Genomic DNA, 27,677 nt, shown 5'->3' with positions numbered 1-27,677 from the left:
TTAACTTTCGTTGCAGGAAGTGCACGCTCAGGTCAGAGGGGGGAACTAGGCACGCTTAGTCTGCCCACATCTGTTCAAATACCAGAGACACTCAAAGTCACACAGGAAATGTGTGTGCATATATGCATGGTTGTGCGCATGCTACAGAAACTAAAAATAAACGAAATAAAAAATTTCAGCCTTTAACTGCACACCCTGTTCCTACTGTAAGTAATCAGGTTAATGATCATGTACCTGCTGTAATGTTGCACCAGTGGAGCACATAGTGAATAAGCACATAGTTAATAAGCACATCTGTTTTCATGTGTGTATTATGACACTGAGTCAATAATCCTCCAAGCTAAGCAAAAATGCGCAGAGGTCACATGATTCACTGTTTTCTGATCTGCCTCTGTTACAGTTGAAGTTTTGTTAGGTTTAGACATGACGATAAGCTTTAGGAAAGCCTGATGTCATGAGCTGGAACAGATAGCTGTATCAACATTTGATGCTTTCTGTGACGAAAATAGCAGCACAATACTTTCATCTTTAGTCAGCAGTTCTAACCCGACTGTTCCAAAGGTTCAGCAATAGAAATAAGCACCAGTCCTTTTTCTGTTGTGGACAGTGTCAATTATAGTCACTTTTGGAAAAAGCTTGGTACCTAATAAAATTGCTGATTTTCCAACTTGTTTTTTAACGTAATATGTAACTGATCTGGTGGTCCACGAAGCATTACATGTTAATTAAATGATCAAGTTTGTAAAATAGTGACGTCTTTTTTTCAGCTATTATAGTTTTTTTCATTGTTTTTAACTGCCTGTGTTCTTGTCACATGTCACAGTAATGACATGAGAAGTAGAAAAAGCCACAAAATCAAAATAGACATGTAGTGGTGATATAAGTCACGTGATTTTCACCTCAGAGTGAGTGAGTCATATGTTTAGAAACCATTTTCTATTTCGACTGGTTCTAAATTTCAGTCACAAAGTTTAGTAAGCAAAACAACTTGAAATCATATTTTGGATTTCATACATAGGCACGTTCTTTGAATGGAACCCGTCCATCCCGTAGTGTGGGAAATGAAAGGGATGCAGTCTATTTCTGTGGATGGCAAGGTAAAATGGATGAAGAAAATAATCTTTTGAATGACAAGTTCATCTTCAAAACCATCCAAGATGGTTCCCTCAACAAGACCAAAGTTATCTGCCATTACTCTTGAGGTGAATTATGTTATCACCAGAGTATGCTGAGTCTTAATTGTCAGTTTCTAGGAAAACACATGGCTGATACAGAGATCCCCACTCCTTCTCGCCAAAGGCAGACCACACTGAGTAGTTTGAAACAGACATCAGGACAACTGTACCTGCGGCCAGGTTAGACTCAGTTATAAAGTGTGATTATTTTCTTAAAGTGTGAATGTTACACATGTGAAAGAATGTTACGTTCAGGTCAAAATGCTCCTCTGTTTTTGCTTGTTTGGGCTTCAGTTTGCCATGATAAGCTTTCTGCATTATTTTTTTTTTAATTCTGAAGAATGTTCCAGTATTTGTTAATGCAATTTCTTTTGGATGCAAATCAAATGCATACTATAGAATCTAGTTGCTCTCTGTTGTCACCACTTTACTATGTTTCACCTGGATCATCACATGAACCGGAACCGTGGAGCACGTGCAAAACACTCAGTCACACTTGGGTCAACCCTAGGACAGAAATCATGGTGCAATGCTGAACACTCAAGCCAGCTTGAACATATGTATCAAAGTAACACAAGACAAGTTTGTGAACCTTAAAACTGTGTGTCAGTCTCATTTGGAAGTACATCAACCTTTGTTGTGTACATTCCCAGACCTGAAACTGTCCTGGAGTGCCTATTGGCTGAGATCCCATAGTTCACAACTTTGGTTTCCAGTCCTGAGTCACTCCTATTTTCTTTATGTCCGCTTGATATTTTTGTGGACTCTTGATGGCATCTTTGTTTCCTCTTCAACGTGACAAAAACTTTATGTGTCAGGCTGTACATGAGCAGGGCTCACATGGAGTATTGTTTTTAAAGACAGCATTTTGTTATCTCACAACTGTAGAGAGAGCCAAAGAGGGAAAAAAATGTGCCTGATTCTCTCAGAATTTGACCCGGTGGCGCCCTCGATGGCTGCGACCGTTCTAACTCCTTCACACACTGGAGTTGGATAAACGCCATTTCAATCTGCGTGCAATGTAATGTTGTAATGCTTGATTGACAATAAATGCTTCTGATTCTGACATCATCTGAATGTGTTAGCCTGATATAGGCTAACATCAGAAACAAACAGATTATTCCCAAATCTACATTCAGAGTTCCATCTGTCAACAAAAAATCAAATGCACACATTTCTGTTGTCTTTTTTCTGAGTTGTCTCTTTGACTGTGACACAGTTAATCCCTACTTCCTATGCATCTAACATCACCAGCTGACACTTATGACAGGCTAATGTCTGCCACTGGAAACAACTGGATTTCTTGTATCCTAAACCAAGGCCCCCATCGCATCATGAGGCCCAACAGACATCAATCACATGTTCTGTGTTTAGGGTGTCTCTGCAGTTTAGGCATCATTGTTAACGTATGGGAAGCATTTAAAAGGTTTAACTTATAATGCTTAACTTAAGCTATCTAGCTTTTTTTTGTTTTGCCCCAGTATCTGTATAACTCTACACACATTACACACACTGTAATGGTAATAAAAGTTGTCTGCTTCAAACACACCCTGCTGATTAAGAGGCAGTTATAGTGTCTGCAACAACAGGAATGTTTAGAGGGGATAGAATGGGTGAAATGTGGAGGCAGTCAACATGAGGAAAGAAAGGGGGGGATATTTTGGCAGAGGAGATAATGATTATATAAGAGGATGGGGGATATGTTGGGAAGAAACACGACTGTAAGAGAAAGATTAAATACAAGAATTTGAAAATGTCTCCGTCTGTTGCCTCAAGTAGATGGACGGGCACCTGATCAGATGGAAGTTGTGAAAACAGAGACTATGAAGACTCCAGAGGGAAGGATGGAGGAATGAGGAAAAAAAATTACAGACCTCTGACATTTAAATATCTTCTGAATAAACATTCTGTCAACACTACTGTGAAAAACAAAGAGCTGCTGTACCAATAGAAAATAGATCAAAAGCCACTGTGAGTTTCCTAAAGAGAGCTCTTTTCCTTCTCCAACTCAGCTGCGCCACATTTACGGGGCAATTCATCTATTCCTGGGACAGAAAAGCGCTGACAGTCTGACAGGAGCCAGCAAGAGACCAAGCACCCTTGGTAATTGCTGACATTAACTTATGAACAATATAGGAGGAAAATAGGAAAAATGGGTGGGCCATGTTATTCTATGTTACTTCATTGTGCTTTGTTAGTACTCTGGCTAATAATTTTTTTACTGTGTGTTTTTAATTCTCATATGAAACTTTATTAGAATCGTTTGTAGTAAACCACTGACCTTTGTGGAACCAGCTCTTCTTAATGGGACTTACTGGGTCCTGGTTAGGGTTAAGTCTAAACTGTGAATTAAGATTAGGTGAAGTTTAGAATTTGGTTAGACTCTACATAATTAAGAGAAATCAGTGCAAGAGTTGATGTGTATACATGCGTAAATGCATATATATATATATATATATATATATATATATACATATATATATAGAGAGAGAGAGACAGACAGATAGATAAATAGATATAGTTGCATATATCATTAAGTGGCCCAAGACTTTACAGAACATCATGTTGTATGGACCTCCAGTAAATGTGGGAATTAAACTGAGGACCTCATGAGTCCAAAGGCAGAAATATATTCCCTCTAAGATGCAATGGAGCATACGCACAAAACAAACATCAGAATTCTAAATTTAATTATGAAAAAATGTTTAATGCTGTACAACTAATCTCTTTAAGTTCCTTTTGTCATATGAGTATGTTTTGGAACTTTTCACACTGCACATGAAGACATTTTAAACTCCCCAATGACAGGCTTGTATAAATCTGACACCTAGTGGATGTTACTGGCATTTCACGCTGACCACCCCGTGGATTTAAACCCCGTTTAGTGATTTTATTTCTGAAAATATAACAAGTGCTTTTCATTAAAACAGAGAAAGAAAAAAATTAATGTATGATATTTTTTTTTCTACCAAACACAAAATAATGAAAATGCCAAAGTGAAAATGTGTGTCAAATGGGTTTATTGTCCATATCCAGATGTGAAAAAAGATTGAACAGTATAAAATTATTCAACTTACATTGGCACATCATTGTATTTATCAGTTTTGTTTTTTAGTCCAAATTTATCAAGCATTTTACAACAAATGTATTCATACACAGCTAAATTATATTTTTCAAGTTTTATTTACATTTAGATAATTTTTTTATTGGTCACCTTTAAATATTTTTCACATTTGGTGAAATATTTTGGAAAGCTTTTCCAGAAGTGATTTTTTAAAACTGAAGAATCTGAAATGTCTTTCATCTCCTTTTATGTTCTATTGCCTCTTTTAAAATCTGTTCACTCTGATTTTTCAGAAATTAAAGGATGAAAGAAGAAACAGGAATAAAAGGACCTCAGACGTGTCTGTTTAAAATACTACATTTATTGATCAGGGTCAAGTATTAATATAAATATAGAAAAGAAGCACAAATATCATTAAATATTAAGAATATCTTTTCTCACTGGCACATCAACGTGTTCATCAGTCCATGTTTTCAGGTTGTTCTATGCTCTGTTGTGTGTCTCTGGTCTGCTGTCTTCTGCCTGCGGACACACACTCTGCTGTGTTTCCTCCTCCGAGCTCCTCTTGATAGTCAGCTCTCTCTCAGCCTCTTCCACACATGGAGCTTTGGCTGCCTGGATGTGGAGCTTTCCGTCTGGAGACAGGTAGCAGGTGACGGCTTTAGGGTTCAGCCCTTCGGGCAGATCAAACTCCTGTCTGAACTCCTGGAGTCTGTAAGAGTAGGAGCCTTTCCCGTCCTCCTGCTTCTTCTCTGTCTTCCCACTGACTCTCAGCTTCCCGCCCACCTGCCTGACAGACAGCTCCTCTGGGGAAAAGCCTTGAGTGTCCAGGGTCAGGCCAAAGTTTTCTCCCTCTTTGTCCAGCTGGTAGGAGACTGGTTGCAGGGCCACGCTGCTCCTGAAAGGCTCTGTCTCCTCCAGAATCTGTTGCTGAAATGTATCCATCAGCTCCAGACTGCTGCGCAGCTCCTGCAGGTTTCTCTGCAGGAGATCCTGCTGGTAGATCAGAGGTCTGACCTCTGGCCACAGACTGCGTACAGGCCAGTAGAAGTCCACGAATGGACCGAGGGCTGACTGGAATCCACGAGAGCACAGCATCTTCAGGGTGTTTAGTGTCGAGTCCTCTTGTTGTGAGAAAAACTCTGTTCAGGTGTCTGTTCTCTTCTGTGTTGCGTTCTGTCTCAGCAGTGGAACTGTCCCAGTTTTATATTCTAACTGGAGGAGGTCCAGAGTCTTCTGGAAGTTTCTGGTCATTACCACAGATGTCCACTGGGTGGATCTGTTTCACAGCAGTCATGACATCACTCCATCATTCCTGTTGGATCAGGAAGTTTGTAGTAATCCTATGCTTACTTTAACCAACAAAGTTACATTCTACTTTATTAGCACATCAGCGTGTTTCAATCCCTTTATGATCAAAAAACCTGTCCTACAAAATTATTAAGTTATCGTGATAGTTTTTAATTCTTCATTTGTGCTTAAACAGCTTTAAGAATTTCTGTTTCTAAAACATAATCCAAAGTTGAAAAAAAAACGCAAGATACAAACACTTCAACACAAATGTTACACATAGTTAGAATATAAAATGATACTTAAGACTGGGGCTTCAATTGCCATGCTTTTCTGCTGAGTTTATTCCAACTAAGCAATCCTAAAAACCTGTTCACTGTGATCAATCCTTCTTCACAGTAATAAAGCTAATGTAGATAACACAGTCTGGTCACAAAAATGTGATGCGAACATTTAATTGTTTAAATTCAGTAATTCTCAATCAAATCTATGTGATTTTTTGTGAATATGTCTCAAATTGAAAATGTGAACTGAGCAAAAAATTAAAAATAAAGGAAATTAAATTTTTTATGAGGAAATCTGTATTAAGGCAAACCAGCATGTATTTCTAACCATGTAGTTGTACATACCTAAAACCTAATGAGCTGGTTTACGAGAAATTAAACTTCAACATCAACTTTATTTTCATAGCACATTTAAAAACAACTGTTGCCCAAAGTGCTTTACAGGCTCGGTCATCGATAAAAATGATAACAAATTACAATGAAAATACAATCACTACATGAACAATCCAAGATGTCTGGGCTCAACTCGAATGAAAGCCAAAGAGAAGAGGTGGTTTTGGGCAAAGACTTGAAAGTAACAATGCCCTGGGCTTGTATGGATGGCTGTTCCACAACATGGGGCCGGCAACCGAAAGGGCTCGGCCACCTTTATTTCTGAGCCTGGATCTGGGAACATCTGGAAGCATCTGGTTTGATGACTCTTTGATGAAGCTCTAACTGGGGCGTGGATATGACAAAGGTAATCAATAAGTTGGGGAAACTAAATAAAATGATGGCTTTGAGTGCTACAAGTACAAACCTGTGTCAAACACTGCTGCTTTGGTTGTGCAGACTGAGTGGTAGCTGTGGCCATGATGTAATTAACAGACAGCATATAGAAGGGAAATTGAGTTTGCTTGTGCTTGCTGAGACATCACATACAGAGGTCACATCAAAATGCAAATCCTATCGCTATCTGAAAAAGGAGAGAGAAACACATATGGTGTTCTAAATCCTTAACCAAATGAGATATGCATGTTCAAATCTTTTTTCATAAATGACATAAAGTATTGTTGTCCAATAGTTGGCTCCTTCCCAAGCTAACCATTACAGTTTCAGTCTGGATACTTTGCCCAAAACATACTTTCCATGTTTTTAGTTCTTACTTTATCTACCATAGCACAGTCACATGGACACTGGCTCACTCAAGACTTCACACCCGCCATCTCTGACCGTTTATCCTGCTGAGGACTTCTTCTGAAAGAATGCCAGTTCTAACTAGAGAGCAATATAAGTATGGATATCCCTCCCGGGATTTCTTACGTGTCTATTTTCCCTCACAAAGTGCTTTAAAATGCGGCTACTACAGTTCTCACGCTTCAACCTCTGCAAACTGTAAAATTGTGAAGCATATCAGTGTTTTGACTTTCCTTTCTTACAGCTCCTTTGTGGTGGTTTGAGTAAAGGTGAAAGTACCAAATAGTTAACAGAACGGTTTGATCAGTAATTAAAGTGAACACACAATGTTTTGCCTGCTTTAGAAATACATGGTCACGTGCAGCAAATTTTTAGTTCCTCACTATTTTGTACTTTTTATTTGCGATGATATTGCTCTGGTATATATCTAGGCAGCGTTTTGACTGTTTCTTTCCATTTAATCTCCTTATGTTTTGTGGACATTTCTCTACATCCTCTTTAATGACTTGGGATGATGTTTCAGTTGTAAGTTTTAAGTACGCAAAAAGCCACTCATGCCAGTGTGCCATGCAACCGAAGAGCTTATACAAAGCACACACGGACACTTGAAATAATTTATTAAAGCGTTCAAGTTGAGGTCCCCTGTATACACAGCGTTCTTTTGTTTCCAACCTCAGCTATTAAATTCAATTTCTGAGAGCGCCTGCAGATAGGTTGTTATGTCGCAAACTGAACTAAGCTGGAGCTGAAAAGTGTGACAGTCTTCGGTATAAACACGTACACGTATCACAGTGTGAGTTGAACACCTGATCGGACAGATTACAACTATAATGTTGACTTCTATTGGCTAAAACTCATGTCATTTATTGTTGTTTTACTGCCTATCCACACATGTGCACAGACTTACCATCCAGGTCCAAAGATCGCCACTTTGTTTGTTCAATCTCTGAGCAGTTAGGTGCAGGGAGATCCCAGTTCAATCTGTACCTTGTCTGAAGGTGCTTTTGTCACCCCCTACAATATTTACCAGTCGACCACATTGTCTTTCATCCAGGCAGAGGCCTGAGTCCTGACTCCTTTTCTCCGCTTGCGACTAGACTGGAGCCTGGCCATCAGTACTGTGTACTGATGAGAGCCTGGATTTACCTCATCTGAGATGCAAACAAAAGGAGGGTGGAAAGCTGCAATATCTCCTCTCTATCTTATGTAACCCTGTAACTCTGTGTACAGAACTTAAAGGTATTATCGCTTTTGTTTGAGGTAGGTGGAGGATTCTTATTTGCTTTAAGGTAGAAAATGTTCTATTTCTGGTATTTTTGGTGGAACAATGTCCTAAACTAGCTCAATCATACTGAGTGAAACATGACAAAGAACGTCTTTGGCTTCTTTCTGACTCTGAGCTTTGCTTGGTTTTCTTGAACAGGAGACAGATGGGGAAGCAGTAAAACAGGAGTAAAAATTATGTTGAATTTAAATTTCCCATTCAGTCGGGCCGCTTTTTATAAATGTATTGGCTAAATGCAGGAAATGTAAAAACAAATGTTTTTCCATGGATATGTTGTAGTTTTACATTGTACAGAATGCTTTTGACCAATTATTGATCAATGGGCAAGCTATATCGTTGTCTCAATCTTTGTGATTGTAGATTATCTGCCCAGATATTATTCTGGTACAAAGGGTTGAGAAGGGAGGGGTTAGATAATTTTACCACTTTATAGCCCAGATAAGTCTGGGTGATTTGGTAAATATTGTTTGATATACAGAATGTCTGATAAGTGGCATTTTGTTCTTTTAAGTACCCCTTTGGCTGCAGTAGCAAACTAAGGCCTCAACTATAATCTAGCCTTTTTTGCATCTGTAATCATTCTGCTTTTTTTGGAGTGTTTTACTTAGCAGAGGAATTACAAAGTCAAATGCTATCCATTACCCGTTGGGTAAAAAATAAATATTCATATTCAACAGATTTGACATCTGGACCTCCAGATGATGTCTTCTGAGAAATCAAAATGAGCGTATTTAAGATGTCTGTTGTGGATGTAGCATCTAAATCATCTGTTAGACGTATGTCATGCCACATGACATTATAAAGATGTCCCTTTCCCCTGCAACAATTTCAAGCTCTTCCTAGGGATCATGGAGGATACTGAGGCATTCCCAGGTTAGAATGGAAGGAAAGGAAGGCAAACAGAGAGCATCTTAATCAGATGCCCAACACACGTCAGGTGACTCATTTTGATGCAGAGGAGAAGTGGCCCCACTTTGAGCTCTTCACCCTCTAAGGCTGAGCCCAGCCACAATCCAAAGGAAGCCCATTTCAGTGACTGGTATCTGTGATATTATTCTTTGAGTCTAAAGCTGACACAAACAAAACAAAATTAAACAAAGTTTCAGACGAAGTGACAGTGTAACCTCCAGAATTGTTTCAGAGAAGTAGAAATAGGTAGCCATAAATAAGTCGTCATCTGAGCTCAGAACGAATAGAGAACGCAACACAAAAGAATAAATTAATGAATCAGGGGATATACTAAAAATACAAATGTAAATCAAGTAATGGATATAAAATAAGGGATGTGGGATAGTCTTGTTTGATAAACATATCTTATCGCCATTTCTATGGCCATGGAACAAGCTTGATAATCGCAGAGCACGTGCCTTATCTTGCATGTTTGTTGTTTTTTATCAGCTACTCTTAGTCATCCTTGAACATTCAGTTTATGAAGAGCTTGATTGTCTTCCTAATAAATTCTGGCTGTCAATGGACATCTAGACTTTAAGCAGTTAGAGCGTCTAACCAGTTAGAGGGATGAGTTATCCTGTCTAAACGTCTTCTTTCATTTGTTGACCAATTCTGTCCATCACTGATTGTTAAAAAAAAATAATAAATGGCCCAGACCAACAGATGTGATAATTATTTCTGAACATCCATAGGTGATGTTTGCTCAGTGGGTAGTTACATAACTATTACAAAGCTAAACTTTAGTAGCATGCAGGTATTGAGTGGTTAAATCTTTGCTCTTTTCAGTCTATCCCTTACCTTTCTCTCATTTTTTATAACTACAGTTCAGCAGGTGTCTTCTATACATTAGGAAATCTAACTATTCATAGCTAATTCTTGAATATTATAATTTTTACACCGAGTTACCATTGCAGACAAACCTAACCTTCAACAAATCACCTGATTCCCCAACACTTTTACCACAGTTTCCCTTTTCCAGTTACTTACTTCATAGTTAAACATCTTAAAACAAAATCTGTTTCGCTCGTTAACTCATGCCTTTCATACAGGTGTGAAAAATGAAGAAACTGAACTGAAGATGGGATCCATTGCATCGTATTTTGGTAACTTATGTGGAGGGGAGAAAAAGCAAGGTGAGCTCTAACTCGCACAAAATGTACTTGTTTAGTGGATGTTTTGTTTGCTGCTTCTACATCAGGTTTGTGATACATAGCTTGAAAAGGTCACACACACTTGTAAATGTAGTAGAAGGAACTGTTTCTTTTTCCATTGCTGTCATGACACAGGTTAGTCCTTCTTTTGCTGTCTAACATGTAGTATTTTATTTATTTTTAACAGAGGAGGAGAGATACCTGCGAGCCAATGACAGACCTCTTAACCTGTCTTACCGCTATGCTGTAAGTGCACACTGATGCATTTCCATCATAACTCTAAATTATTCAGTTAGTTTTTTTGTGTAATTTAAACATCTTGTCATACTAATTAATGGTTGACTGCACATGAATGTTAAATACCATCTGACACTCCTCCTCTTCTTCAGAACAATGCCATCAAGACCTCCAAATACAACATTTTCACCTTCCTGCCCCTTAACCTGTTTGAACAGTTCAGGAGACTCGCTAATGCTTACTTCCTCTTCCTTCTAATCCTTCAGGTAGACATTTTTCTCTACATATTGGTTCAAGATCTAAAGTTATCATGCATATTGGTGATTTTCAAATTTCCAAACTATCTATAGTTTTAAATGTTTTTTCAAACAAATGCTACTTCTCATTTGAGCATAAACGTATTTAATCACCTGTGCATGTGTGTTTATGTGTTGACAGCTAATCCCTAAAATATCCTCCCTCCCCTGGTTCACCACGGCTGTGCCTTTGACTTTGGTGCTGCTTATAACAGCGGTCAAAGATGCGAGAGATGACATAGTAAGATGACATTATTTAAATGTTAAACAAGACTGTTACAGGACAAGATAAATTAAAATCAAACATGTGAGCAAACAATGTTTCCTCTTCTGTCCACTGCGTAGAACAGATACAAATGCGACAAGCAAGTGAATAACCGCACAGTGGAAGTCCTCATCGATGGAAAGTGAGTCATTTAATGCACAGACATCCCACCAAAGATCAGAAAAATCAATATATGCATAATATATTTATAAAAGGTCATGTTTTGTGTGAAACGTTGCCCAACACCAATCTCAAAAACAGTGAGACAGTAAAATCTAAATAACAGAATGCAATGATTTGATAATCTCACAAACCATTGTTTCATTCTCAATAGAACACAGAAAACATGAAATATTGAAAGTGAGACATTTTGCTTTACATGAAAAATATCAGCTCATCTTGAACAACAAGCTGAAATAGCAAGCAGTACTAAAAAGAAACAGCTGGAGGAACATTTTTCAACCAGTTAATTCATTTGCAATAAGGTGGGGCACAAATGACGAACAAGGCATGACTGGGTATGAGTGGGCTTAAAAGGAGCACTTTAGAGAAGCACAGTCTCTCAGAAGTGAAGAAGGGCAGAAGGGTCCAACAATCTGCAAAATTTGCATCCACAAATTTTGGATTATTTTGGAGACATTTCTGTGAGCAAGGGACAGCCAAAAATCACTGCTGGATGCCCATGATCTTTGGGATTAAAATGGTCATGATTCTGTTATCTACAGGTTTTAGAACTATACATGCTTCCACTCAGAGTGTCACAGCATTCCAACCTTTTTGGAATTAAAATTGTACAAATGTCCCATAGAATATTTCCAAGTTACTTTTATCACACAATTGATATATGGATACATCCAGCTATTCCAGATTTTGTGTGAAATGTTGCCAAGTGATTTCATACGTCTTCTCTACAGACTGAGAAAGGAAAAATGGATGAATGTTCAGGTTGGGGACATAATCAAACTGGAGAATAATCAGTTTGTCACAGTAAGTGTGGATTTGTTACAGTTAATATTAAATAAAATGGGGCTCAAACTTTTAAAAAGCATGAGAATAATAACTCAGTTTAGGTTTGTCTTCTTATCTCCTGAACTTCTGCATTTCATTCCATCGTCTGTCAGGCAGACCTTCTGCTGCTGTCCAGCAGCGAGCCTCTCAATCTGGTCTACGTGGAAACGACTGAGTTAGATGGGTAGGTGTGCAGCCCTGTGCTGACAACTTACGTATCACAGTGTCTTGGATTTGCCTTCAGTCACATCCTTCACAAGTCCTCTTGGTCTTTCCCCAGTGAAAGCAATCTGAAAGTGAAACAGGCCCTTACCATAACTGGAGACATAGGAAGCAACATCGAAGCACTCGCTCGCTTCAACGGTAAGAGGCTGAACAAATAATTAACAAACATCGCTCAGATTTTAGACCGGACAATCTGGTTTTTCCACCGTCAAACAAAAGAAACAATTCAGGAAAGATTTCATGGCATTGTCGTGATATTGGGATTACTGCAATGAATTTAATGTACTTGACAATGAAGACAACTCATTAACGTAGACATCAAGGGCAATTATTACGCAACCCAAGAATGATATAAATGCAGAGATGACCTGAAATATTTCAGGCCTGTCATTTCTTCTGTTGAAAATGAAACAACAAAAGGATGAACCCAAGTTCTTTCATTGCTTGTCTTGTAATTTAATTTAATTTGTTAATATACATAGCCTATATATACGTTGCACTGTGTGAAAGCAATATTTCATAAAGACAGACTGGGAAGGATTTGCTTGGTTCTCCATCAACAATGCAGAATATCAAACCACTCAAGCAATCTGACACAATTTCAGTTTGTTGAAGGCAAGCTGAACACTTGTGATCTTCAATGCCTCAGACAGTACTGCATTCAAGACAAATCATTCATCAACAGCCGATATATAACCACAAGGGCAAGGAAATACAGGACGAAACCTTTGTCAAGCTCTACAAAACAGTTACTTTCACATGCAACATAAAACTTTCCTGAGATAAAAGAGAGAGAGAGACTTATGCTAACCTCATCCAGCGTCTGCATCGACTTCTGTGGACTTGGAGACTTTTGGATGGACCATCACACAGTGAAAATTTGTATTGAAGTCAGACTAATCAGTCAATATCTTTATATATTAAAGCACCATTGTTTTTCTGATTGGGGTTGTATTTACAGAAATAAGAATGAATACTTAAATGAATTACCACTCTGAATGTATTTAAGTTTTTTTAACGTAATTAAGTTTTTTCGAACCATATGGATCACTGTGTATTCTTTGGAAAACACTGATTAGACCAGCAATCATTTTTACATTCGCGCCCATTTGGTGGTCCTTCAAAATTGAATATCCAACTTTAAATAATTTCCTCCAGTGCTTGTCGAGTGTGAGTCTCCAAATATTGAAATACACCGACCTGTGTTTTTCAGGTGAAGTGCGAAGTGAGCCTCCCAACAACCGTCTCGACAAGTTCAAAGGCACTCTGACGGTGAATAAACAAGTCCACAGCCTGGACAACAGCAAAGTGCTGCTCAGAGGATGCACTCTCAGGAACACGGAGTGGTGCTTCGGACTGGTCATTTTTGGAGGTAAACAGTCCAGCTACCAGTTCAACAACTGTGTAACCTGTAGCCATAGACTGTGTGCTTCTACCCAGTACTGCGAGAGGTCCCTACGGTATGGCCGCCTAGGCAATTAAGGTGCGCACGAGCAACAAGTTGCAGGTGAGATTGGCGCTTGCCAGGTAAGAGTGCATAAAACCAGAAGAGGGCGGACGTGTGATACACAATAAAGCCAGTTAAGCTCCGAGTCACTGGAAATAATTAAACAGTTAGTGCAAACCTGCTGTCAAATGAGTAGTTATGAAAAAATGTGAAACGTTTTCACTCTCTTGTGAAATTGAAGCTGAAACTGTGTGGCTTTTAGTGAAGATTGAAAAAGTCGCATTTTGCAAATCAATGCAGGGACATTGGTCCATGCTTTATTCACATGCAGAATCGATCACTGCAATACTCCTCTTTCTGGGCTTCCTAAAAAGAGCATTGATCCATTACGTTTTTTGTGAATCTTTCAATAGATTCGTATCAATTTATGCATAACAAGTTTCAGTTACTTTTAGTTATTTCTTAATGATTTTATGACCAGGTCTTCATCTACAATTTATTCATTTATTTTTCTATTGTAAACTCTTTGCCTCTTATAACAGTTTTATTCTGTCGTTGCTGTTTTCATTACTTATTTAAAGTACTTTGTGCTACATATTTTGTTTAAAAAGTGCTATATAAATAAAGATTGATTGATATTTTGGCAAGTGGACAATTCAGTTGCCATTTTCTTCGCTAAGCAGTTTACTGCCTCTCACTTACTTTTTTCACGTCTTATTTTGAGGAAGCCAATACAAAAGATTATGAGGATGAATTGACTATTTGGAATTATTAATAGAATAATATGCCTGTCTGCAGCATATTTTCTACAATTATACAGTCTCAGTTAAACCATCTCTACAATGATACGTTCTACAAATGCTGAATACGATGTCCATAGGCAGTTGTTGGAGTACTCTATCTGAAAATGTCATTGAATGTTTTCAGGTCCTGACACCAAACTGATGCAAAACAGTGGAAAGACAACATTCAAACGGACCAGTATTGATCACCTGACGAATATTCTGGTGTTATGTGTGAGTTTCCGCACAAATACTCAGAAACACATGATATGCCAAACAGTTGTTGGCCTGTAAATGCATCACTTAAACATTCATTAAGAACTACATAAAACATTGGTGACATTGATGAGAATTAAATTTGTGTTTGGAAAAAAAATGTTCTGCTATAATGACAAATAACATTGTGTCAGAAAAGTTGAGATTTTAGGATGTTTGATTTTTAATTTTCTGTTCTTTGAGAAAGAAAGCTATATTTCCTAAAAACATTTCTTATTCAGATGCATATATGCTTTTCAAGTAATCGATCTCAGTCACATTTTTTTCAATGAAAAATATTTCTATTTTGTTAGATCTTTGTTCTTCTGGCGACTATGTGCACCATTCTGGCCGTCGGCAATGCAATCTGGGAGTCGAGGGATGGCTCTGTGTTCACACCGTTTCTTCCTCGTGAACCAGGTGTTAGCACTACTCTCTCACCCTTCCTCTCCTTCTGGTCCTACGTCATAGCCCTCAACATGGTGGTGCCCATTTCTCTCTATGTCAGGTACATTACAGCACAGGAAGATCATGAAGTCAGAGAGCAGCAACAGTTATCGTGAAAATCTGAGCACTGGCTCTGTCTGTTTGTGCTTGAATGTCAGTGTGGAGATGATCCGTCTTGGGAACAGCTTCTTCATAGACTGGGACAGGAAGATGTATTACCCTAAGAATGATACCCCTGCCCAGGCAAGGACCACCACACTCAACGAGGAGCTAGGCCAAATTAAATACATCTTCAGTGATAAGACAGGCACCCTGACGCAGAACATCATGGCTTTCAACAAGTGCTCCATCAATGGAAACAGCTATGGTGAACAGCTTTGCTTCATTATGAAAAGTACAGAGTTCCAATGGACTCACACATATCGGTGGGATGACTCATTCTGAAGTGTATAACTCTTTTATTCAGGGGAGCTGTATGACTTTGCTGGACAAAGAGTGGAAATAACAGAGGTCAGAGTGCATTACAAACATACTACTGTATTTTTTTTCAGAATATCTTTTAAAGTACTTCAAGTAATTTAGTCTTTTTTTTATTTTAAATGTGTTTGTAGAAAACAGAGAGACTGGACTTCTCCTGGAATCAACTGGCAGACCCAAAGTTCATCTTTCACGATCACAGTCTATTGGAGACGGTGAGAGGAGGAAACCCAGAGGCTCAGGCCTTCTTCCGCTTGCTGGCTTTGTGCCACACCGTCATGCCTGAGGAAAAGAAAGAGGGTGAGGATCCGCCAATGATTATCTTTATTACCACATGGCAGGAGAATTCCATCACAGCTCAGCGTTTGGACTCCATAGTTTTTACATTATTGTGTAAAATCCTAATGCACTGTGTTACAACCAGTTAGAGAACCCTTATGAAAGAAGAAAAATCAGACTGTTTGTCTTTTCCAGAAATTAATAAGGTCACAGTGTGGAACTCAACTCTGGCAATTTCCTAATATCTTATGTATTTTGTGTGGTTCTCCCCTCTCTTGTCATCGTTTTCACCCGGCAGGGCAGCTCAACTATCAGGCTCAGTCTCCTGATGAGGGTGCGCTGGTGACCGCAGCGAGGAACTTTGGTTTTGTGTTCCGCTCTCGCACACCAGAGACCATCACAATCATGGAGATGGGCAGAAAAGTTGTGTATGACCTCGTGGCCGTTCTGGACTTCAACAATGTGCGGAAGAGGATGTCAGTAATAGGTAACAGAGAGTAGTGTCACAATGTTACGTTTTCAATGTCTCCTTTGATTTAGCTCTGAATCATCATAACTTCTTCTCAGAGGTTATACTTGATCCTTTTTTTAAGGTGAGCTTTTTTTGTTTGTTTTTCATGCTGCTTTTAATTGTGGATGTCATATGGTTAACTTTAAAAGAAACTCGTTAGTGCATTCATCATGTCCACCGAAACTAAGCAGTTATCTTTTACATTCAGAAGATGACCAGATTTATGTTGAGGTTTCCTCATCGTGGATATGAAAATATCAAACTTTGTCACTTTCGCTGTGATTCCCAGTGTGCAGCCCTGAGGGCAAGTTGACTCTATACTGCAAAGGAGCAGACACCATCATCTATGAAAGATTACACCCCTCGTGTAACAAACTGATGGAAGATACCACCGGGCACCTCAACGTGAGAGAAGCGCTTGAACTTTTTTTTGTATGTGCCACTATTTTGTAAAAATCTGTGTTTTCAAATGCTTATAATAATCTAACCAAACTAGGAGTATGCAGGCGACGGCCTCCGTACGCTGGTTCTGGCCTACAAGGACTTGGAGGAGAGCTACCTGGAGGAGTGGAGACAGCGCCACCATGAGGCCAGCACCGCCATGGAGGAGCGAGAGGAGAGACTCGATCAACTTTATGAAGAGATTGAGAAAGACCTCATTGTTAGTTTGCTTGCTTAAATATATACCTAAACAGGCCGCAGTTAACCTTATTAACCACTTTATTGGTAGTATGGTTGCAAAAAATATAAATATGGTCGTTTGATTGCAAAAAATTATCATGGCTCTCCTGCAAAATGGCTCTAAAAATGGCAGGATTGTTTTATTGTCATGCGTGTTAAAGGTGAGAGTTGGTTTTGCATTCTGTCACTTTAAATCCTCCTGTCATCTCTGCTTTCCAGCTGTTGGGAGCGACAGCTGTGGAGGACAAGTTGCAGGATGGTGTGCCACAGACCATTGAGCAACTGGCTAAAGCTGATATTAAAATCTGGGTGTTGACTGGAGATAAACAAGGTTGCTTTTCCTCTGTGTTGACATTCAAATCAAATGTTTCAAGGCTGATGACTCATCTAATAGATACATTCTGTATAATCTAATTACCTCAGAGTTAAGCTTTATGGGGTTGACTCTTTATTCATACCACAGTTATTGTCATTGTAATTGTCTTGAAACAGAGACGGCAGAAAACATTGGCTATTCCTGCAACATGCTGAGAGAAGAAATGAAGGAGGTTTTCATCGTGGCAGCGAATACAGCCGAAGGCGTCAGAGGGGAGCTACAGTAAGTCAGTGAGGAATGTAGTACTACTGATTCTGCTAATCAATAAGCTTTTATGGGTCATAATGTTCCCCAAATCCCATATTCAGTTATTGTTGGCAGTACAGTCAAATATGTGTCTGGATTCACGAACCAACAGCTTTTTGATTTAACATGATCCCAAACATTTTCTCCTGATTCTTCTATGGTTAAGAACTTTATTAAGACTGGCACTATTACAGTTACAAAATTACACAATAAATTATTTTTTTCGACTTTTTTTGAACCATGAAAAATAACCAAGATGAATTTGCAAGTGAACAATCGATAATGAATGTTTTACAGTCCATCTGAATAAATAAGCTTTAGTGTTGTTTTCTATTGAGCAGTTACAAAAAGGAACATTTGGATACTTGTGTTTCATAAGGAATGGCTTCCTGTTAAACAATTGGTTTTTATTCTTTATTTTATTCTTATTCTTTAATCTTTTGCGTTTGTAGAAAGGCGAGAAGGAAAATGTGTCCAGACGCAGCAGAGGAGCCTTCTGTGGTCAAGGCTCGCGCGGGTCTGTTTTGGCTCGGGAAGACAGAGACGGTGGAAGATGAGAAAGTGGATGGAGACTATGCTCTGATAATAAATGGACACAGCCTGGTAAGACGGCTTTTTTCAAACTGTTTCTCGTTGTTGCTGAACTGACAAAAAATTCTACTGTCATTGCCTCAATCGCCTCATAATTTCTTCCTTTGGAAATTTGAAAACGGTTGTGAGTTTTTTGTTGTTTTGGGTTTTTTTTTTTTCAAAAAGAAAAAAGTTTCATGTGAATATATTTAAAGGTGATGGATTTACTTGAGTAAAAATGCAATGCAACTCTGTAATCTGCCCTTTAATCTTTAGGCGTTTGCACTGGAGAAGGACTTGGAGCTGGAGCTGCTGAGGACGGCGTGTATGTGTCAGGCAGTGATCTGCTGCAGGGTTACCCCTCTACAGAAAGCCCAGGTGGTGCAGCTGGTAAAGAAATACAAGCAGGCTGTCACTCTCGCTATTGGGGACGGAGCCAATGATGTGAGCATGATCAAAGGTTAGCTCATTCAGATCAGACATTAACCCACAGAGATGCATTTTCAGTAGAGCTGGAAAATAATTACTGTCAGTCATTTGAAGTATGTTGTTTTGCTGTCTTCCGTTTGTCTTTCAGCTGCTCATATCGGAGTCGGGATCAGTGGTCAGGAGGGGATGCAGGCAGTTCTTTCCAGCGACTTCTCCTTTGCACAGTTCCGTTATCTCCAGCGTCTCCTGCTGGTGCACGGCCGCTGGTCCTACCTACGGATGTGCAAGTTTCTACAATACTTTTTTTACAAGAACTTCACCTTCGCGTTTGTTCACTTCTGGTATTCCTTCTTCTGCGGCTTCTCTGCACAGGTAAATTACACATATTTGAATGACTGTTTGCATCTAAAATTTTGTGTGACACAGGATGTTATAGTTGCCGGCAGACTGAGATTTCTTGTAGATTGTAGGATTATGACTTCATAGTTTCACGTTGATTATGTGTCATGTGGGTACATTCAGAATTGCACTGCATGTACCCACTTGATGTACCCAATGATGCAAAGTCGCTTTTTTTTTCATATATTAACAAAATTAATATGAAACCTCCCCCCAAAATATCCAACACAGTTTAGAAAGAGCCTAATCTTGAGTCGAGAAGGAACACCACAAAGCCCTAATTAAGCTTTATATATATGCATTAATTAAACAACATCATGGTTTTAATTCATCCTTTTTCCAGTTTTTCTCCTCTTCCTATTTAATTTTTAAATATTCCTCCTTTGTTTTTCTCCTACCCTTTGTGTTTCACCTGCTTTAAGTTAGTTGATTAACCCACACCCTCGTTCAGTTTGCCATCACTCTCTGCACGTATTCATGCTATCTTTGTTTCACAAGTCAATTGCCAGATTGTCCTTATACCAGTGTGTCAAACGTTACAGCCTTTTGTTCCTTGTGTTTTTCTATCAAGTATTATCTCTGCCTGTCCCTTTGTTTTTCTACTCTTTGCGCGTCAGTCACATTCGCCTTCATGACTGACTGCATGTGTTTTGACAAGATCTGTTAGACACCCCCTGGCTTTTGTATTTCTTTACTTTTAAATGTACGTATGTTGTGCTTCTGGATCCACCCCATCACCCACAGCTGAAGACCTTACAAATATGTCCCATTTCCATCCAAAACAAAAAAAAAAAGAAAAAAGCAGCAAATCAACATGTTTCTACAAGAGACATCCATTTGCTATGTATTAATGACAATTCTGTTTTTATTAGGCTGTATATGATGAGTGGTGCATCACTTTCTACAACCTGATGTACACAGCTCTTCCCATCCTTGGTTTGAGCCTCTTTGACCAGGTATGTGCTTATGGCAAAGATAGACAACATCCTGTCTTTTAGTCTTTGTTCATTTCATATCCTGATTTCGCAATCCTCTAGGTTTTCTATTACTCTCTCTAATCCTCTGTTTACGCAGGATGTAAATGACCGCTGGAGCTTCCAGTATCCTCAGCTCTACTCTCCAGGCCAGCTAAATAAATATTTTAATAAGAAAATCTTTGTGGGCTGTATGTTGCACAGCTGCTACACCTCCATTATCCTCTTCTTTATCCCATGGGCTGCCATGCACAACGCGGTCAGAGATGACGGCAAAGAAATTGCGGACTACTATTCCTTTGCTTTACTGCAAGCGAACTGTGTCCTTATTGTGATGAGCATACAGGTGAGTACAATTCATTAAACCAGCACAGGAATGCTCAGACGTTATCCTACAGTACTTACACCATGTTAACCATTATCATACTACAGACCAATAAGCAATGATGCTATGTTTGATTATTTTATACAATGCATTAAAGAATACATATTGAAATTCTGTGCAACACATTCAATCTACATATCCTATTATACACCAAACACAAGGTGACTGAATATGTGCAAAACTAACTCATCCTCTCAAACTTGTGTGTTTTAGATATGTCTTGACACCTGTTACTGGACATCCATTAACCAGTTCTTTGTTTGGGGCAGCCTGGCTGTATATTTTGCCATGACCTTCACAATGAACAGCAATGGCATGTTTGTCATCTTGACCTCTACTTTTCCCTTCATTGGTGAGTAGATTCAGCTTTTTTATGGGTGCATAGAGGTTGTTCTGGTTGGCCCGGAGAAAACTGATTCCAGTAACTGCAGAACTCGACTCCTGGTTAACATTCTTTAAGGTTATCCTATTCTGAACTTTGTCTTTTAAAGGGGACATGGTCGGTTATATATATATGATAATATTTAGATATACGCACACATGCAATTTATTGCTATCGGGCATATTGCACCATCTGGTTACAACAAGGGCACTTTCCATAGAAATTTCACTTGCAGCAAAGATCTATTACTCAGAAGCTGTCTTGAGGAGCTAACATCTGAAATGCAGATCGGAAGGAGCATAGTTAGCTAGTTTTTTCCCATCAAATGGAACATTGCTGCAATAGCACGGACTATAAATAAAGGATATGCTAAATCGTTTCTATGGTTTGTCATCATATTGGACATAAATGTTATTTTCATCTGAAATATAACATACTGAACAAGCATTTCTCGGAATGGCAGAAATTCATTTGTTTGCGTCTCTCTCTCTAAGATGATGTAAAAAGAAAACTCAGAATTCTTCTTCTATTTTGGTAGTGTCATTTCCACAACAGCTCTTCCCCATTTTCAAGGTGTTTTCTGTTGTCCTGCCAAAACAGTCTGCAGCCACTCAACCGGCACTCTTTTTGCAACTCAAAGGGAAAAAGAGGACATAACCAAAGTACAGTCACATGCCTGATGACAGCATGCGCATTCCCTCTTGTTTCTATCTGACTGAAGTCTGTAAAAATTGTCAAGATGAGCTAACAGATGAGCTCACTGATTCTTTGCTCTCATCACTGTGGTTAGTACAAAGTACTCAGTTGAATTTACCTTTACCCACTAGAGGTCAGTACAACTTAAAATACATGAGATGGTTTCCAACAAGCTATGTCCTAGGTTTACATTTATTGATGTCATCATCCACTTTTTTTCTCTTTGTTGTGTGTATTGTATCCTCCATACTAATCTTTTTTTTTTCATTTCAGGCACAGACAGAAACTCATTAAACCAGCCAAATGTTTGGCTGACCATGTTCTTGACTTGCCTCCTCTGCCTTCTGCCTGTGGTGGCTTTACGCTTTATTCTCATACAGATTTGTCCAACTATCAACGACAAGGTGAGCCATATTGAACCTTATAAATCACCTCTTTTTATGTGTTCCTTTGTTCTATAAAAGAGTCAATGGACCGTAACAGCAAGATTAGTAGATGTGCTCATAAAAAAGTCTACATTTAAGTCTTGTCCCTTTTGGTCTTTTCTAGGTGAGATATAAAGCACGAAAGGAGGTACTGCCAGCGCTGGCTCCACATCGTCGGCTTCCCAGGCGTGTCAGCACCCGTCGGTCAAGCTATGCCTTCTCCCACTCCCGGGGCTACGGTGACCTAGTAACTTCCCGAAGGTTCCTGCTAAAACGACCCATTAGAAGTCGACCTGCCCTGTTTATCGAAACAGACTTGCCTTTGGCTGAGAATCAGCCACAGCAATATCGCACCATAACTGAGGAGCCAGAGGAGTCGCAGAGCCCATAGATGGGGAGCATGTAGGAACTGAAACATTTCAGAAATGCTTTTTTTTTTTTTTGCCTGTATAACTTTCAGATCATACTTATCTACTTAAAACTGAGTTAAGATTATGATGAGCCTTAAAGAATCACAATGGTGGTTTATCTTGTTTTGCTCAACAAGTAAACAATTTTCATATCTTGTAGCTTTCATTACTGCTGGCAATCTCTCCAACCGTACTAGAAGGTTTTCATGAATTTACAACTACAATTTTTTGTTCAATCAAAAACACCATTTAAGCTGCCTTAATTACTATATTGAGTTGTTAAAACAAACATTCTGGACGGGGATTTTCTTGAGCTTTATGCAAACACTAAATACTTGTATTTATATTCATTGTCAAGATTCAGTTAAATTAATTACTGACAAAGTTATACTTATATATTTTTACACATTTGTACACACTTTGACCCACAGTGACATCAGACTGACATTCCAGAGGTTAATTTTTTTTGTTATATATCTCAAATGTACTAACAAGTCACATTTTTAAAACCATCTCTTACACAGGAACCTGTGAAGAAATTAAGTTTGAAGGATCTGTTTTTGTGCACTTTTGTCTGATAAGCTAAAACCTCTAACAGCATGGGAGGTAGAAATCACATAAAAAGCTTTGAGAATATACGTTATTATTATTAATGAGCAAAAACATTCAAAACCACTAACTGCCATGAGATCAACTTTGTGTTATGCAAGTTTAAGATTCTCAAGATTTGTTGTGAACTGCAAATTTTTTATTTTTTTTATTTATGCCAGTTAATTTTTTTTTTTTAAACTTAAAGTGAGTTTTCAGGGGTCTAAAGCCCTTTACAGGGGGCATATTAATTACTCCTTCAGTCTGTTAATGCAATAACGTACAGTTATTCAGACACTTATTTCTTTTTTCTGTTCAGTTTAGTTCAAACATGACTGTGAAAGTGACAGAGCCACAGTGCACACAAGACGTTTGCCATTCCCGCAGGATTGGACCATGCACATAATTCAGTTTGCTCATGTCATAAAAATTCATATGAAGCTAACTAGCTTGTTTCATCATGTTAAAAATAACGGTGCACTGACATACTGTATAATCATGCAGCTGAAATGCTATTAAGGAGTTCTTTCTGTTGTTTCTTTTGGCTCACACACTGAGTGAAAATGACTCGGTGCTGCAGCTTGTCATTGTAGGTAAAACACTGGAAGAGGACAGTTTTGACAGTGCTATTATTTATTTATTCATTCATACATATATTTAATAACTTGATTTGTTGGATTCCTCTGAGCAGCTGATGACAACCCAGATCAAACCACTGTTGCTGAGCGTATCCATCTGTTGATTTTACTGCTGCAGTCCAGACCTGTGCTGCGTTTAGATAAATACTTAAAATGATCCTTTTCAGACATGCAACTCTTTCTATTGAGGGTAACTTAACATGACAGTGTTATGAGGGAATTACCCTCTGGGTGCTTTCTTAAGATATTTTTCAGTGACAACACTTTAATGAACAAAGGAGAACAGTAGCATTGGTTAATCTAACAGATTATGTTATTAAATATCTAGAAGCATTGCTAAAATGATCCTCCTCCACAATTATATCTACTTTGATTAGCTGCAGCATTTTTACAGCCTCTGAGATAAAATATGGAAGGAAACTGTTTAAATGTGCTTAAGCTGCAGCGGCATGTACCGTCTTGTCTGATTATGCATCAATATTTTCCTGTTTCACACAACCCCTGCACAATCGGCATGCTCATGTGCATTTTTTTTATGTAACGTAACAGGTTGTTTTTCAGAAACTGTGATTGCATGTGGACTTATCTGAATGCATGAGGAGCATTAACAGAAAAAAGCAACCCAGCAACTGAATGCTGTCACTTGTAAGAAATTAAGCCAAATAATGTTGCACACATAACATATAATGTATGAAAAATGTTTGTGCTGATGAGTCCAACCGGGTCAGAAAGATGTCGCAAAATACTATGAAAAAGAATAAGGAGGGCCAATTAATGGAAAGCCATGCACGTCTGACATAAGCTTTTGAGAAAGGATGAAAATTGTGATTTCAGTTTCAGTTGTAATCAATGTTTGGTTTGTTTTTTGTTGGCATGCCCAGTTTACATTTACTTTTATCAATAAATATTTTTTTTTAATTATCTCAACATTGATCTCTTCCGTTTTCATTGTATTCACTGTATTTCATTTCCATTTGTCTATTCATGAAGGCATAACTCCACCTGATACTGTGACACTGTGTTCTTGATGTACAGGAAGGGTTCAGTGTTGTCTTTCCAACCATGTTTTGAATTGCTCAAACTCTCTAACATGAAGGCACAAAATGTTTGTGTCAATGGAAGGACAGAAAAACTACATCTGTGTGTTCATGCGCCAATAAGCCACAACATTAAGGTCGCTCATTTGATATTTAGTAATTCCACCTTTCATTTCTGATCGGTCAGTGCATGCGTGCACTGTAGATTCAGTATGCTATCTTCATGCTTCACGGAACTACATTTTCAGCCGCAGTTTCCCATCATATACTTATGTATGATGTAACTTGAATAAAAAGTATATATGTATTTCTATGTCCTATTTTCCAAGCTTTTACTGTTATCCTGTAATTTTACCTACATAAAAGAAAAATCCAACTCAAAGTTATGCAATATTTCCCCATCATCAGAATGAATTGCATCACCTTTACAGATGTAGATTAGTTGAAACAGGCAGAAGGAATAGTCCTATACCCATACTCAATTCATCATGAAACATAGCCAGAGTCAGAACCTGTTTAAAGAAGAAAAATGTCTTTGATCGTTGTAAATATTTCAGAACTAGACCTTATTTGGAAAACCTCTACACAGACCTCTGCCAGGTCATTTTGCATTATGTATGCTGCTAAGAGCACTTTCACTGCATTTTTCTGGTCCTGCCTGTCTTACTTGTGCAATCCTTCGTGCCATATACACTGCACTGTGCATTTGCAGACCTACTCATAATTGCATTCGGCCCACAGCTGCAGTGTCCTCCGTGACGACGGCTGATGACCTCACCGGGAGAGGCTGTCCCACTGTGGCACAGATCCAAAAGAGCTTTCATTTTGCTCTCTGCTCCACAAGAACAGGTGGCATATATCACAGCTTGTGGCTTTGCAAAGACATTCATAATGCATAATCGAGCAATACAGTGAGATGTCATTTTACAGGCAAAAGAGATAACAAAAAGCCTAGGTTCATAAACTGAAAAGCTGAAATAGAAGAATGTTCCTCAACAATTACACAAAATTTAAACAAAAGACAGCTTGTTAAATTGCACTTAACACCAAAACTGTTCACAAGGCTTCACTCCGCTTCACTTTCACCCTCACTCAATGCTCCTTCCCTTATGGCCATGCAGCACAGTCAGCAGTCTTGACTGTCTCCAGTGAAGGTCACTGCGTAATCCCACTGTATGGAATAGGAACGAGAACTAGCATGTTGCATAAATAGCATCCAGTGTGTTCACACTCCAACTATGACAGAGAACATTGACAATAATCCTGCCCTTTTTTGTGATGAATAAACTTTAAAGTGTAACTGAAAAACAGAACATAGCATGTTTTAAAATGTCCTACAACCTGAAATGTGAAGCAAAGTGGGATCAAATGAGCAGTGATGGAACAGCCAGTTAAATCCTCAATTCCAATAATACACAATCTGACCTTTACTATGGCAGGAACAGGAATAAATTGATTTTAAATTTATTTTAAATTGATTTAAAATAGTCCCCTACACATCACAGAAGAATGGTGGAATAGAAAATAAGAGAGAGGAAGACGAATGGGAGAGAAGGGAAACTGCAGGTTTATAAATAGTTGTGCATTCAAAGATTGTTGCAAAGATACAATGAAATCCAGATAAGTTTGAACACCCACACATGCAGGTATTCTCACTGATGGTATCACACAGTCCCTTTAGGTCAAAGTTCAAGTGGAAAGCAGCACCCTGGTCTTACTGGCTGACCTCGGTAAGAAGAGACGGCTGTCTTAGCTTCAAGAGAGTAAGAATTTCACACATGGCAGTCCAACTTGTGCCGTGAATGTGTTATTGCCTACCAGGCAACAGTGTGCTTCTCTGAGGGAGCAGCAGTACACTGTCCGATGATATAGAATTACTAAACAGAGGAGGGCTTTTCTGAGAAATGCTGAGCTCATGATAGAATTTCTGGATTGAGGTTTGCATACATTGTACTCCTTTCGAGTAATAAACATGATGCCATTTTTCATGGTTGTTGACAGCAAAATCCTTTTGCTCAGCTCATCTTAATTGTAAACTTTAACTGGATAACTGTGACCCTTGACTCATGCCTTAGGCAGTGATGAGATGTCTGAACATCTAATGGCCCAGACCAATGAAAACATCTTGATGAGGCTTGAGTTATTAACCTGGACTTGTTTTTTAACCCTATCAACCAACACACCAACAGCAAGAGCTGTATACTACAAATGCAAAAAACTGTGCGCTTTAGTCAGTAAATCCACCTTTAACGGTTTAACTATTTACTGTCTGCAGCAACAGACAAGAATGGTTGAATACTCATTTGAGGGGTGTTGATTTCAAAATTTTGTTCCCTTGAGATAGCCTAAATCTGGATAAGAACAGCCTAACGAAGATAAGATTAGACTGACAGTGTAAAGACTTCTGCCTTAACAGAGATCAAACAAAGGTTTATTGGTGACTAATGTGTTTAGATGTTTGACAAATGGCCTCTGTGTGCGCATGTTGGTGAAATGGACAGAGACATACAAAGACGAGCAGATATAAGGAGAGCAGCGGTGTCAGCTGTAATCCTTGTGTCTAAATAAAGGATTACCCTCAACCTTAGAAAGTGCACTCTCCCATCTGCCACATTCGCAGCAGAGGGGGGGTGCACTGCATTTTCGTTCCACAAAAACCAACACATAATTCACTGGACCTGTGCCAAGAGGGATATGTGGTTAGCTATATATATATATATATATATATTTTTTAAAGCAAGATCTCCCAAAAAAACTGCACTCGCGTGGAAGACAATTCAGCCATAGGCAGGCCAACATCAAGGAAAATACAGTACTTTACTGTTTTTCTTTGCTT

General features: G+C 38.7%; 2 protein-coding genes and 1 long non-coding RNA gene across 4 annotated transcripts; 1 reads left to right on the top strand and 2 right to left on the bottom strand.

The window, feature by feature from the left end:
- Positions 1-4,691: 4,691 nt before the first annotated feature.
- Positions 4,692-5,367, bottom strand: LOC140277552 (heat shock protein 30-like). The gene has a single exon (XM_072372619.1). The coding sequence runs from the start codon at positions 5,335-5,337 to the stop codon at positions 4,723-4,725; it is 615 nt and encodes a 204-aa protein (XP_072228720.1). The 5' UTR covers positions 5,338-5,367; the 3' UTR covers positions 4,692-4,722.
- Positions 5,368-7,946: 2,579 nt separating this feature from the next.
- LOC140277549 (phospholipid-transporting ATPase ID-like) lies at positions 7,947-23,429 on the top strand. 2 transcript variants are annotated; one of them, XM_072372615.1, is made up of 29 exons: positions 7,947-8,249; positions 9,108-9,211; positions 10,275-10,358; positions 10,564-10,622; positions 10,766-10,879; positions 11,052-11,150; positions 11,255-11,316; positions 12,089-12,161; positions 12,296-12,366; positions 12,463-12,545; positions 13,621-13,779; positions 14,782-14,870; positions 15,206-15,399; positions 15,497-15,705; positions 15,805-15,848; positions 15,950-16,115; positions 16,393-16,581; positions 16,895-17,010; positions 17,102-17,266; positions 17,506-17,617; positions 17,779-17,884; positions 18,361-18,511; positions 18,755-18,938; positions 19,056-19,279; positions 20,179-20,262; positions 20,381-20,626; positions 20,879-21,017; positions 22,017-22,147; positions 22,293-23,429. In XM_072372615.1, the coding sequence occupies exons 3-29, from the start codon at positions 10,304-10,306 to the stop codon at positions 22,557-22,559; spliced, it is 3,591 nt and encodes a 1,196-aa protein (XP_072228716.1). In that variant the 5' UTR covers positions 7,947-8,249; positions 9,108-9,211; positions 10,275-10,303; the 3' UTR covers positions 22,560-23,429. The 2 variants fall into 2 exon arrangements, with proteins under 2 accessions (XP_072228716.1, XP_072228717.1); XM_072372616.1 differs by lacking the exon at positions 9,108-9,211.
- On the bottom strand, positions 23,219-25,776 carry LOC140277553 (uncharacterized). Its single transcript, XR_011909100.1, has 2 exons — positions 24,347-25,776; positions 23,219-24,201 (listed from the first exon to the last, which is right to left on the bottom strand). It is a non-coding gene; the product is annotated as an uncharacterized lncRNA (long non-coding RNA).
- Positions 25,777-27,677: the final 1,901 nt, after the last annotated feature.

This window comes from Leuresthes tenuis, unplaced genomic scaffold (assembly GCF_036924035.1).
Source record: "Leuresthes tenuis unplaced genomic scaffold, fLeuTen1.0.hap1 SCAF_19, whole genome shotgun sequence".
NCBI lineage: Eukaryota > Metazoa > Chordata > Actinopteri > Atheriniformes > Atherinopsidae > Leuresthes > Leuresthes tenuis.
This window is presented reverse-complemented; position numbering and strand designations above follow the sequence as displayed.

Bases quoted from the DNA above. Each gene is read 5' to 3' on its own strand.
- LOC140277552 (XM_072372619.1), bottom strand. From the start codon at position 5,337: ATGCTGTGCTCTCGTGGATTCCAGTCAGCCCTCGGTCCATTCGTGGAC.
- LOC140277549 (XM_072372616.1), top strand. From the start codon at position 10,304: ATGGGATCCATTGCATCGTATTTTGGTAACTTATGTGGAGGGGAGAAA. The intron at 13,780-14,781 runs GTAAACAGTCCA...GAATGTTTTCAG, and splicing joins CGGACTGGTCATTTTTGGAG to GTCCTGACACCAAACTGATG. The intron at 15,849-15,949 runs GTCAGAGTGCAT...ATGTGTTTGTAG, and splicing joins AAAGAGTGGAAATAACAGAG to AAAACAGAGAGACTGGACTT.